The sequence below is a fragment of the Sinocyclocheilus rhinocerous genome, unplaced genomic scaffold (genome assembly GCF_001515625.1).
Source record: "Sinocyclocheilus rhinocerous isolate Xijiao unplaced genomic scaffold, SAMN03320098_v1.1 scaffold2355, whole genome shotgun sequence".
Classification (NCBI taxonomy): Eukaryota; Metazoa; Chordata; class Actinopteri; order Cypriniformes; family Cyprinidae; genus Sinocyclocheilus; species Sinocyclocheilus rhinocerous.
Genome location: NW_015666965.1, coordinates 107,987 through 121,006, shown reverse-complemented (window position 1 = coordinate 121,006; position 13,020 = coordinate 107,987). Strand labels below are relative to the sequence as shown.

The 13,020-nt window shown below is 34.5% G+C and overlaps 1 protein-coding gene across 1 annotated transcript in view; it reads left to right on the top strand.

The window, feature by feature from the left end:
- The window catches only part of LOC107733299 (GRAM domain-containing protein 1B-like), a 76,235-nt gene that overhangs the window by 43,914 nt on the left and 19,301 nt on the right, over window positions 1-13,020 (top strand). The window contains exons 3-5 of the mRNA XM_016544869.1: window positions 4,516-4,711; window positions 5,536-5,568; window positions 11,854-11,874. Coding sequence (XP_016400355.1) covers window positions 4,516-4,711; window positions 5,536-5,568; window positions 11,854-11,874 — 250 coding nt within the window. The remainder of the gene's footprint in view (window positions 1-4,515; window positions 4,712-5,535; window positions 5,569-11,853; window positions 11,875-13,020) is intronic.

Here is a 13,020-nt window from a genome sequence, read left to right as displayed (position 1 = left end):
TATCTATCTATCATTCTATCTATCGTTCTATCTATCGTTCTATCTATCTATCTATCTATCGTTCTATCTATTTATCTATCTATCTATCTAGCTATCATTATACGTTCTATCATTCTATCTATCGTTCTATCTAACTATCTATCTATCGTTCTATCTATCTATCTATTGTGTGTTTTATTTTTTTAATTTATAAATGAAATGTTATATAACATTTTATTTTTTATATTATACAGAGTACAAAGCTGTCACTTGGGTGCTATCTTAAGATGTAAAAAACTAAAAAGATACTAATATGTACACTTTAGGTACTAATATGTACTTTTAAAATACTACAGTAATATGCACCATTTATGGGGTAAATTCTGTACAATGATGTACCTTTTAGCTTTTTTACTGAGTACTGCCCCAGTGACAGCTTTGTACTTTTTTCTGAGCGGTGTGTGCATCTATTCTTCTTAATGTGTGTTTTTAAGATGAACCAAGCTATAGTTGTTCAGTCTGTATTTTTAGCTGTATATTAACAGCAGGTGTTGTTTACATTTCCATCCTGAAACAGACAGACAGGTTGAGTGACACAGGTCTGATCTGGCTCATGGTTAAACCTGAGAGTGTTTGTTTGAGAGTAAAAGCGCACATCCACACTCATAAACACATTCTCGCAGACATGTTTTCCAGTTACAAGATGTAAACATTCTGAAAACAAGATTTTTTTGTAAAGAATATATCATAATTTTTTAATATATATATATTTGTTTGTTTGTTTTTTTTAACTTGCTTTTTGCTAAAAAATTTTTTTTTTAAAGTTTACTAATGGGCTAAGAAATTTTTGCTAACTTCTAAATGGTATCTAACAAAAACAGCCATAGTGTTCATCAAAATACCATATAGGGATCCCTCAGTCATGAAAATCCTGGAAATAGTAAGAGATCCTAAAATTGGGATTTCCAAAACTGGAAAACTAAATAACACTTTTGTTTATGGACCAATTCTCACTATTAACTAGTAGTTTATTAGCATGTACATTACTAGCATATTAGCTGATTATTAAAGCACATGTAAATGCCTTATTCTGCATGACCATATTTCAGATCCCTTAACACTGCCCCATACCTAAACTTAACAACTACTGTACGTTATTAATTATTAATAAGCAGCAAATTAGGAGTTTAGGCAAAACTTGTAGTTGATAGTTATAGTGAGAATTGGCCCCTAAACTATATATAATTGTAAAATAAAAATAAAAAATTTTCAGGTACATTTTGGAAAATGATAGTATATTATACTATATGTATGTATTGTACAAACTATATAGCCTACTATATCCAGTAATCAAGTATGACTGGAAAAAAGCATAGAAAAATTGTGGAAATTGAATGGGATAGGATTATGTTTTGTTACTGCTACTTTCCTTCAAAATAAAAAAGAGAGAAAAAAAGTTTTACAATGATATTTTATTGGAAGCCATAGTAACGACAATGTGAGCTGTTATATTTAGCGCTGCACTCTGAATATTGCAAAACAGCCCTGTTACCATAGCAACATGAACACAGCAGAGCTGTCCTGTCATGCACGCACAAACAGACACATCACACATCGCGGCGTCATGCACCTGTCAATCTGATTGTGTTCGGATGTTGAACTGAAATCTCTGATTGGTTCTCACATTTTTGATAACGTCATCAAAGCACATTTGCTCTGCTGCACGCCTGCGTTTGTTATCTAACATTCCACCATCTCTCTCGCTCTCTCCTCTTCCCTGTGGAGCCCAACCACTTCCAAACTTGGCCAGTCCTGCACTGACTGTTTCCATGGAAACATATTCACTCATGGCAGGACTACAGTGAAAGGAAAAAAGCTGGCACTGCGAGTGTGTGTGTGTGTGTGTGTGTGTGTGTGTGCATTCCCATTACTTAGGATGGTCGGCCCTCTCCGCTTGACTGCGTCTCACACAAACAGAAATTCATCTTCCTTCACACATTTACCTTTTAAAGTGGGATGGAACGAACTACTATGAAGTGTTTTTCTGAGATCTGATTGGTGAATACATGCAAGGAAGAAAATGAGAAAGTGTGAAGACTTCTTTTATTGTACAAATTCAGAAAGTTTTTTGTTTAGCGTTAAGTTGGGGTTAAGTTATTGTATTTATAAATAGCTGTATATGAAAATAACACAAGTCTATATAATGTCTTCATTAGGTTCGTAAATGTGTGTGTTTGTATACATCAGGTTTTAGGATAGGATAGTAAAACCTAAAATCACTTACAATGCTGTCTTCAGTTTGATTCGATTTACAAACCTATGAGTTGATTCTTTTAGTGAATCATTCAGAAAGACTCACAAACTCTGGAGGAACCAGTTTGAATCATTCAGATGAATCCTACACTAAATAAACTGACTGAATCTATTAAAGCAGCTATTGATTCAGATGGATTCATTCGGTGAAGGATTCAGCATATGACTCACTTACTAAATGCATGTTATATCAAAAGCCTTGTGGAAAAAGAAATACACTTTAGCATACTTTTAATATAATTTATAATATACTGAAAAAACATGCTTAAGTGTGTACAGTTTACAGTAATTGCATGTTACAATTACATTTTTAATTTATATTAAATGCAGTTAGTTGCTCTTAAAAGTGCAAAGTGACCCACGTAGTAGGACTTAAGTACATCTTTGTATTTATTTTCATAATTATTTGGTTAAAGTGTACTGCCGAATGTACTGACAAGCATTTATGGTAAACTAAAATATCCTTTAGTGTCATATTGAAACTTGCATGTCATGTATGTTAATATATTTGTAATTACACATTTGTAATGACGAAGTTGCAATGTAGTACATTTAAAATATTTAACCTATATTTCAATTAGCACACTACAGTTAAAATTATAATCAAATACTTTACTTAAGTCAACACATGTAAAATAAATGTACTTCTTTAAGTGCACTTATTTAAAAGTATACTTAAGTTTGTTAAGAAACATAGTCATGAATGTGGAAAAAGTAAAAAAGTTTGTTTTTGCTTTTAAATATATATTTTAGTCAAAAAAACATTTTTATTCTCCCTCTCTAGGTTGCTCCTGGCATGTACAATCAATGAAAGCAGTGATTTCATGCTGTCTGTCAGATTGCTAGACTGACGCTATGATTAGCATGCATCTTTAGCAGTGCACCTGACAGGCCACAGCGGGCGGCTATCTGTGCTAATCACTGTGATCAGACCACACACACACACACACACACACACACACAAGGCCTCGCTGAAACTGTAGAATAGCATAGTGACCTCGTTTTACAATTGTGACTGGCTAGTAGTGATGTAAGACGTTGCATAAGAGCCTATAATGTGACCAGGTTGCTCCCTTTGACAACTGGAGAGAGTCGAGCATCCACAGGGACAAGTCAGCATGCAGTTTGGTTATATATTTGTGTAAGCATGTGTGTGTGTGTGTGTGTGTGTGTGCATGTTCAATTTTGTATGTGTGTTAATTTGATTAGATCGTCGTCTTAAATGAGCTGTGTTTTTAGATGCAGGCTGATGTCTGGAGTTCCCGGAGCACTGAAGTTGTGCTGATTTTGTTGCTGTTTGGCTTGGTTATCGATTGTTTATTGTGTGTATTAGCGTCTGTTATATGACATCAGTCTGTCTGTGGTGGACTTGTTAAGGTCAGTGGTGTTTTTAAGGTGGACTTTTGTTGATCAGTGGCGTTTGTGGGGGATTTTTAGGTTATTGATGTTTGAAGTGGGTTTATTTTGGTCTGTCACTTGAGTTTTATTTTTGTCAGTGCTGTTTGTGCTTATAATAAATTATAATAATATAATAATTTTATAATAATAAATATAATATGCCATTTTAATTTAAATTAAATATGTAAATTTAATATAATATTTTATAACATATTTAAAAATCTTTTAATTTATTTATATTATATTTAAAAATATATAATTAATTTATTTAAATGTAATTAATTTTAAGTGTTCCTGTGGCTCAGTGGTAGAGCATTGCGTTAGCAGCGCAAAAGGTCGTGGGTTCGATTCCCAGGAAACACACATGCTGGTAAAAAAATGTATAGACTGAATGCACTGTAAGTCGCTTTGGATAAAAGTGTTTGCTTAAATGCATAAATTATACAAATATTAAATTAATTAATTAATTAAACTAAACCATTACTTGAAGTAAAAGCATTTCTCTAAATAAGCTAAAACTAAAAACTATAATTTAATAAATAATATAGACACATTTGGAAAAAAGACCAAACAAAACGACTCAAACTTGATTTAAAATTCAAATTAAAGCAGAAACAAAAAATCCCAATTTCATTGGTAGTTGTAATGGTGTTTAGAAACTCCAAACACCTAAAAGAATGAGTATTTTCATTATGTGATATAAAATGACCAAATGCATGTTACAAAGAAATGATGCGCCAAATGATCTTTCTAGAGTTTTAAGTTGTCGCTCTGTGAGAAACTGAAAGAATGGTCTTGATGTGTCTGTCTCTTTCGTCTCTCCAGCACTGCCAGTAACTCAAGCCGGAGTTCCCCTGCCTGCTCTCCGGTTCTGCGGAAGCGCTGTCGATCTCCCATTCTGCAGAACGTCGAGACGGACACCATGGTGGAGAAAGGCTCAGAGCAGTCCGACACCTCCAAGTCCCCCTCCACCCCTGAGCAGCTGGTCACTCGCACCTTCTCCGGCCTGTGCTGTTTTTGTGTGTGTGTGTGTGTGTGTGTGTGTGTGTGTGTGTAAACCATGACACCTTTTTTTAGGATCCAATGATGAATAGAAAGTTCAAAGGAACAACATTTATTTGAAAAATAATAATTATAAAATCTTTACTGTCACTTTTGTGCAATGTAATGCATCCTTACTGAATAAAAGTATTAGTTTTTCAAACAAAAAAAAAACACACATTTGAATGAGAGTCTCTCTTTTCTTTACAAATCCTCTTTTTGTGCTTCTAATCCGTAAATGGCGTTTTGTTTTGTCTCCGCGTTCGTCACTAATCACGCAACGCCGACGTCTTACGTCATCCGCCGGAACGGCTTCCGCGTATGTCAGTCAGCGGAAGTGAGAACTTCTGCTACTGTGAAGGAGCGAGGAGCAAAGGAGCGAGGAGACATAGGGGAATCCGTGAAGAAAGTCTTTATTTACAACAAGGCGCACACACACGTAGCAGAGGGTATAGAGGAACAATACCAGACACTAGACACGGAGAAACACAGGGCTTAAGAACTTAGAACCAAATGAGACACACCTGGAATAAATCACATCATAAACATAGGAAACACCTGGGAACAATGAACATAATCAGACATGGGAGAAACTAGATCAGGGGTGGCGAACATCGGTCCTGGAGAGCCGCAGCCCTGCAGAGTTTTGCTTCAACCCTAATCAAACACACCTGAATAAGCTAATCAAGGTCTGAACGGTTACTAGGAAGCTACAGGCAGGTGAGTTTTAATTAGGGTTGGAGCTGAACTCTCCAGGACCGGAGTTCGCCACCCCTGAACTAGATCATGGGGCATGTGGGGAAGGAAAACACAAGACACGGAACAAAACACAACAAAGTCAGAAGCACAGGACTGACACATTGTGATTAACCAATCAGATTTGAAGAACCAGTTTATAGTTTTTGTGAAGTTTAGGCTTACAATCAGTGTTTGGTGCTTGTACATCAGTGTCATTCATCTATCATTTCCTCTGATTTTAGAGATTACTCATGGTTAAGGTTAGGTTTAGGTGTAGGGATATGGTCAAGACTACATTTTGGATTAAAATGTTGTTCCAGGGTCAACAAAATATGTTGACCTAGGAATACATCTAACTCAGCAAAAACAGGACGTGCTGCGCCCTCTATAGGACCAGTGACTAGTCGACGTCAAGCTTAAAGCGTCATGGCAGAGCATTGAAGTCGACTAGTCGATTAGTCGGTGCAACCCCTAATATATATATTACACTTTTAAATTAAATTACAATAAAATACAATACAATGAAATAAATAAATAAAAATAAATAAATACATAAACTACATTAATTATTTTAAATATAATTTGGGTTACAAACATAAGACAGTAAAATATATTAAATAATTTTAAATAAGCATTGTCCAGTTAGTCCAGTTAGGAACATGTCGTAACTACACCATCTGGTCCCATCATTTTTGAATGTCTATTGGTAGACATTCAAAAGTAGTGGTATATTCTGCTGTGGTGCTCATAGATAGCTTTATATAGGTATTATAGACCTTCTTGATGGGAACACACGATACCTTCAAATGGCATAATTTCCTGAGAATATCTCGAAGACATCTGTCATATTTCTTTAAAATAATTTATTAATTTTCAGTACAAACTAAAATCAAGCCAAACAGCGGATGATTTGTTCATGTAGCTTTCAATGCCAACTCAAAAATCACATTCACATGTGAGAATAATTGCATGAATGAATGAATGAATGAACGGGTGTCATTAAACAGGTGGCTGAATGAATGGGGAGATGATGTGTAATGATTTGTAATAATAAATGCAGTGCACCGAGTGCAGACTAGCTCACATCATCATTCTGTCTGTCTGTCTCATTTCAACTGTTATAGTCGCTTGTTCTGCCTGTTTCCTTTCATTTTTCACACTCACTGTACTGTTTCTTTCTAGAGTTTGATACTTTTGCTGATGTCAGATAAAATGTCTTTGATCTAATCTTGACTATCATGTTCTTCTCGCTGTTTGTTGTTGTTCTGATTTGTGTGCCGTTTTCTGATTTCTGTTTTTCTCCTCGATGCATGCTAGTCTCACAAGCGACTTTCCAAAGTAAGCATTTCTCTCTTCTGTTCTGTAGTCACTCAGTCTCTCACTCTGTGTATCTGTATTCCTGCTCCAGTGGCCGTTCTGTAGTCTGTTTCGGTGTTATTGATGTGTCTTGTCTGACTCTGTCTGTTTGTGTGAATGCAAGTGTGTGTCCAAGTGTTTGTTTAAACAAATACACGCATTGACTCATTTCTCTCGTTAGCAGGCATATTTGTCACTTATGATTCTGCAGAATAGTATGATAATCGGTTAAAGAGATAAAGTAAGAAGTGTTTGACTTAGGGCTGCATGATGATTGTTAAACTGATTACTTAAAAAAAAAAAAAAAAAAACAGAATTATTGTACTTTACAAAAGCACCAATCATGAGAATGCCAACTCATATGCAGGGTCATCTAATTTATTATATGTGACCCTGAAGCACAAAAGCAGTCTTAAGTCACTGGGGTATATTTGTAGCACATTGTATGTGTCAAAATTATTGATTTTTCTTTTATGCCAAAAATCATTAGGATATTAAGTAAAGATCATGTTCCATGAGGATATTTTGTAAATTTCCTACTGTAAATATATCAAAACTTCGTTTTTGATTAGTAATATGCATTGCTAAGGACTTCATTTGGACAACTTTAAAGGCGATTTTCTCAATATTTAGTTTTTTTTTGCACCCTCAGATTCCAGATTTTCAAATAGTTGTATCATTAAACCATGTATTAAACCATACATCAATGGAAAGCTTATTAATTCAGCTTTCAGATGATGTATAAATCTCAATTTTGAAAAATTGACACTTAAGACTGGTTTTGTGGTCCAGGGTCACATATTTGTCATATACATTAACCCACGCTATATTATGAAAACTAGTAAAACCTTTAGAAAATTAAAGTGAAATTCCTAATTCCAAATTCTGTTGTTTTATTATTTTTTTATTTATTAATTAAAACAACAAAAAAGACTTTGTATTGTGGCACAGAGGTTGCTTAAGCGCATTTATTCAGCGACCGCAATCGCAAACAACATAGTCAAGACTGACGCTTGCATTTATTATAGATTGTCACTGAGATGATATGCGCACAGATTTAGTTGCAAAAAGTTGTCAGGTTGGGAATATTAAGCCACACTTGAGAAGAAAATGTATCCATTTAAGAGAAAAGCTCTTATTGGGGGATTTAAACACTTGACATCTGGCAACCCCAAGCATGAATGCTCATGGAGGTTTGTTACCAATTACCAAAAATAATGGAAATGTCAAACGGAAAAAAAAGGCCACTTTCGAAGATGATTAAGAGAAGAAGAAATCGTGGTTATTAGTCATGCAGCTATAATTTGACTGGTCATGTGATTTCACCATGAGAGGACCAGCCTCGTGTATATGAAATAGATTTTACTAGGTGATTTTGCTACACTGATATGATTATTCATCTTTTGTAACTGCATACATTTATTTGAATTAAACATTTGACCTGCAGGCTTTTAGCAGTTTCAGTCTATGTGTCTTTTCATTGATCACATCAGAGTGCCGTGTGATGAATCGGCTGGATAACCGACAGTGGTAGTCCCATGAGTCCCCTGTCTTTCCAGACAGATGATGATTTATCTCTGTTGATTTCCAACAGAGGGAATTCCCAACCCAGGAATTGCCTGACTATGCTTCCTGTAATCAATAAAGTATTAATCAATAATGTAGTAAAAGAGTGCGTATATCTTTAAATTGTTAATCAATGCCATGCAGAACAAAGCATAAGGCTTCCTTTATTTCTTTATCTGTGAAGCACATGAGATCAACAGAGCTTGCCGTTAACATGTTGCTATGCTAATGTCTTGAAGACTATAATATAGCACCTGCAAACCTACATTAAATGTGCATTTTAAGTAGTTTTAATTCAAATTATTTGTAGATTGGATTTAGTTAGAATACTTAAATGAATTTGTTTGGCATATATTGATGATTTATGACATTTTTCTCAACTCTACCATATTGGATTGGATTGGATTGCATTGGATTTGTTTATTAAAGACATTGCTCTTGACTCCATTTATTTATTTACTTATGTAGCAATAAAGCCTTGTAATTAGGCTAAAATAATGCATATTACAAGACTTCAAAATGTTACTGTCTCTTTGGAGCACAGGAGTGTGTTTAAAATGCTTTTAGGTAGGCAGCTTATTAGGTTTTTGGTAGTAAAGCATGCTAGCAACACCAAGGTTATGGGTTCGAGAACACGCATGCATTCTAAGTCACATTGGATAACAGAATTTTGGATGCATTAAAAGTCCAGTTTCGCCTTGTTTTTTTTTTCATTCTGTTTTCATTGCTTTACAGTATGACAGATTAAACCTGATTAAAGTAAGCATTTCATGTTGTTCTTCATTTGACCCCTGACCCTTAAACTAAGGCTATCTTAAGTGTTAGTTCATACATGTAGCACCCCTCAACTATTCTTCCAATCCCTTCCTCACCTGTCTCTCTCTCTCTCTCTCTCTCTCTCTCTGTCCACATGTACACACGAGAGACCTGTCTCACACCTCTCTTGAGTTTAGATCAGATTAGCCTACATTAAACCATCCAATCCCTGAGCCTTGATGGAATAGACCAGTATGTGTGTTAGCAGGTCTGTGTGAGTTGATCTATAGGCTTTAAAGGGTCATGAACGAGACACAACTAGGGCTCTGTGCTAGCTAATCTGTCAAAGTAGCACACACACACACACACACACACACACACACACACACAGCATGTTTGGGGTAGTAGGCTAATTGAATGGCTTATCGGCTGACACACACTTCTTGTCATTTTGTCTGCTCACTTTAACCTAGACTATAAAACAAGGGAGCCCATTATGTGTCGTACCTCTTCAAACTAATATAGCATCAGAGTTTGTCCCCGCCTTAAGTTATTTGCTTTAAGTTTCTTTTCATTTAGGTGGTGGTCTGTAGTAAAGAAGATATGTTTATGTTAATCAAGATAAGTTTATCACTATAATGCAGACTGTTTTTGTTCTATCTCACAAATAACTTTTTTTTGTTGACGTTGAAATTGTTTTCCATGTCTTCCCGAGTTGTTTACTAGGCCTGTAATCATGCCTTCAATAACCCCATGCAATGATTTCAATGAATGCAAATTTATGTCCTCTGTTGATGTGCATCCGTGTACAAGCAGGAAGTTTGGGTGGGATATATCAAAGGGTTTGTCCTTTTAGTTCACGTTTAGACTAGAAAGCCATATTGCGAGATAAAAAGTGCCACAGTGCAGTATAAAATCACAGCGATGAAATATAAAGTCACTTTGAGAGATAAACAGTCATAATTATGAGAAATAAAGTCACTTTGTGATATGTAATGTATGAATTACAAGAAATAAAGTCACATTGTGTAATATAATGTCATAATTACAAGAAATAAAATCACATTGCAAGATATGTCATAATTCTGAGAAATAAAGTCAATCTGTGAAATGTGTCATAATTAAAAGAAATAAAGTCACTTTGCACAGATATAAAGTCATAGTTACGAGAAATAAAGTCACTGCACAGATATAAAGTCATAGTTACGAGAAATAAACTCACTGCACAGATATAAAGTCATAGTTACGAGAAATAAAGTCACTGCACAGATATAAAGTCATAGTTAAGAAATAAAGTCACTTTGCACAGATATAAAGTCATAGTTACGAGAAATAAAGTCACTGCACAGATATAAAGTCATAGTTACGAGAAATAAAGTCACTGCACAGATATAAAGTCATAGTTACGAGAAATAAAGTCACTGCACAGATATGAAGTCATAGTTAAGAGAAATAAAGTCACATTGCTATTTGTCAATTATGAGAAATGAAGTCACATTGTGGGATATAATGTCATAATTATGAGAAATAAAATCACATGACAATTTACAGTATAATGCCATAATTACAAGAAAAAGTCACTGCGAGATGAAAAGTGACACTTTGAGGTAAAAGATCACAGCGATGAAATATAAAGTCACTTTGCAAAATAGAAAATTCATAATTACAAGAAATAAAGTCACTTTGCAGTATATAATGTCATAACTACGAGAAATAAAGTCAAATTGTGAGATGTCAGTTACGAGAAATGAAGTCACATTGTGAAATATGTCATAATTATGAGAAATAAAGTCACTGTGCGCAGATATAAAGTCATAATTACAAAAAAATGAATTCACATTGCAACTTACAGTATAATGCCATAATTACAAGAAATAAAGTCACTGCACAGATATAAAGTCATAATTACGAGAAATAAACTCACATTGTAGTATATAATTTCATATTTATGAGAAATTATGAGAAAGGTCAAATTGTGAGATCTAATGTTATAATTAGGAGAAATAAATATGATGATATGTAATGTCTTTATTACGAGAAATAAAGTCATTTTGCGAAATATAACATCATAATTATGAGAAATAAAGCAACATTGCAATATGCAATGCTATAATTACGAGAAATAAAGTCACATTGCGAGATATGTTATAAGAAATAAAGTCACATTGCAATATATAATGTCATGACTGCGAGAAATAAAGTCACATTGCGAGATATAACGTTATAATTACGAGAAATGGTTTTAAGGGTCTTTTCAAGGGAATTTTTGGCCTCAGTGAAACAACATTCAGGCTCATCTAGACTGAGCTAGACTGTGTTGGGTTATAAATAGAGAGCGGTATTGATGTCAGTTCACCCCTGTATACAAACACCCCCTTAAAAGTGTCTTTAAGTTTCTATTTTGGTTTATGCAAGTGTGAATTTGTCTTTTTCCCATGACGTATCAGCTTTGAAACTGCTCATTTAACCATCTATCTTTGTTTCACACTATTTGTGGAAAGAACAAATGATGTATGCGTGTGTAATTGTCCGGTGAAGGGAAATGTCAGTCTAGCAGACTTTACCAGCTGCCACATGACAGGCCCTCGGCCAACCCTCACAGTCTGTAAATATACACTCGCTGTGAGGGGCGTATGCAAATAATATTCTTCATAGCCACTGTTTTGCTCTCCTTAATATAGTCATTTTCTTTTCCCTCTCTTTCAGAAAACCCAGAGCTGGTACAACGTAAGTCACACTTTCTATTAATAATATGTGTGTGTATGTGTGTGTGTGTGTGTGTGTGTGTGTGTGTGTGTTTATGCTTGTACTAATGGTTGTGTGTCCACCTACCTTGAAATATAAACAGCCATCAGTGTCACCATACAGTGCATTCTTTGTGTTTCTGAAACATGACATGTCTTGGGCAAGGGAACAGGATAATTTAATTAAATGTAATAATTAAATCTAATTTTCACTTAATATATATATATATATATATATATATATAATTTAGTTATTGTTTATAATAGGTATTATGTTTGGAATTTTTAAGTATATAATTACTTGTGTATTTGTGTGTCAGATGTGAACATTGACAATGTTTGGTCATCAAACAGTAGAGTTCTTCTGTTGTCTTACTGTAATGATTTACAGATTTGTTGCTCTTTCCTCTGACATTCATCAGTTTGGCTGCAAATATTATCTGACTCATGATCTTGTTATCAATTTCCTCATAGTTTACGTCTGTGTGTCAACGTGACTGATAACAACCATCTGCTTCCTTCACATTGTTGTGTATCACAGAGTGTCAGAATTTGAATGTTTCTAAAATGTCAAGTTTAAAATTCAGTATTATCTTACATATTTTGGCATACAAAATTCTCTAAAGAATTACATATTTCATATTACATATTCCCATTAAAATTGCATATTTAAATATGAATATTTGAATATATATTACACGGCACTCTGAGGTGCATGCCTAAAATAACTATATTATCATGGTAATGTTTTATACTTTAAATACTTCAGGGTATATATTTAATGTTGTATAATTAATTATCATTATAGCAATACAAATAAGATTTTCTCTTCAAGTGTTGAATTCTATTTAGACCATTAGCCACAAGAGACCGTCGTTTTACACTAATCTTTCAATCACGTTTCATTCCACAATATCTTCCCACCAGGGTTTGAAATTAACACCCGCCAACCCGCCAAATGCGGGTAAAAATCAGCTGTGGCGGGTAACGCTGTCAAATCACTAGCCAATTTGGCGGGTTACTTTTCGTAAGTTATATTCACTAATTAATTTCTTGGGGAAGTTCATGCAAGCCAAATCTGCGCAGGTTTAGCGCAAATACTGAACTCGTGAGACATCATGACATTATC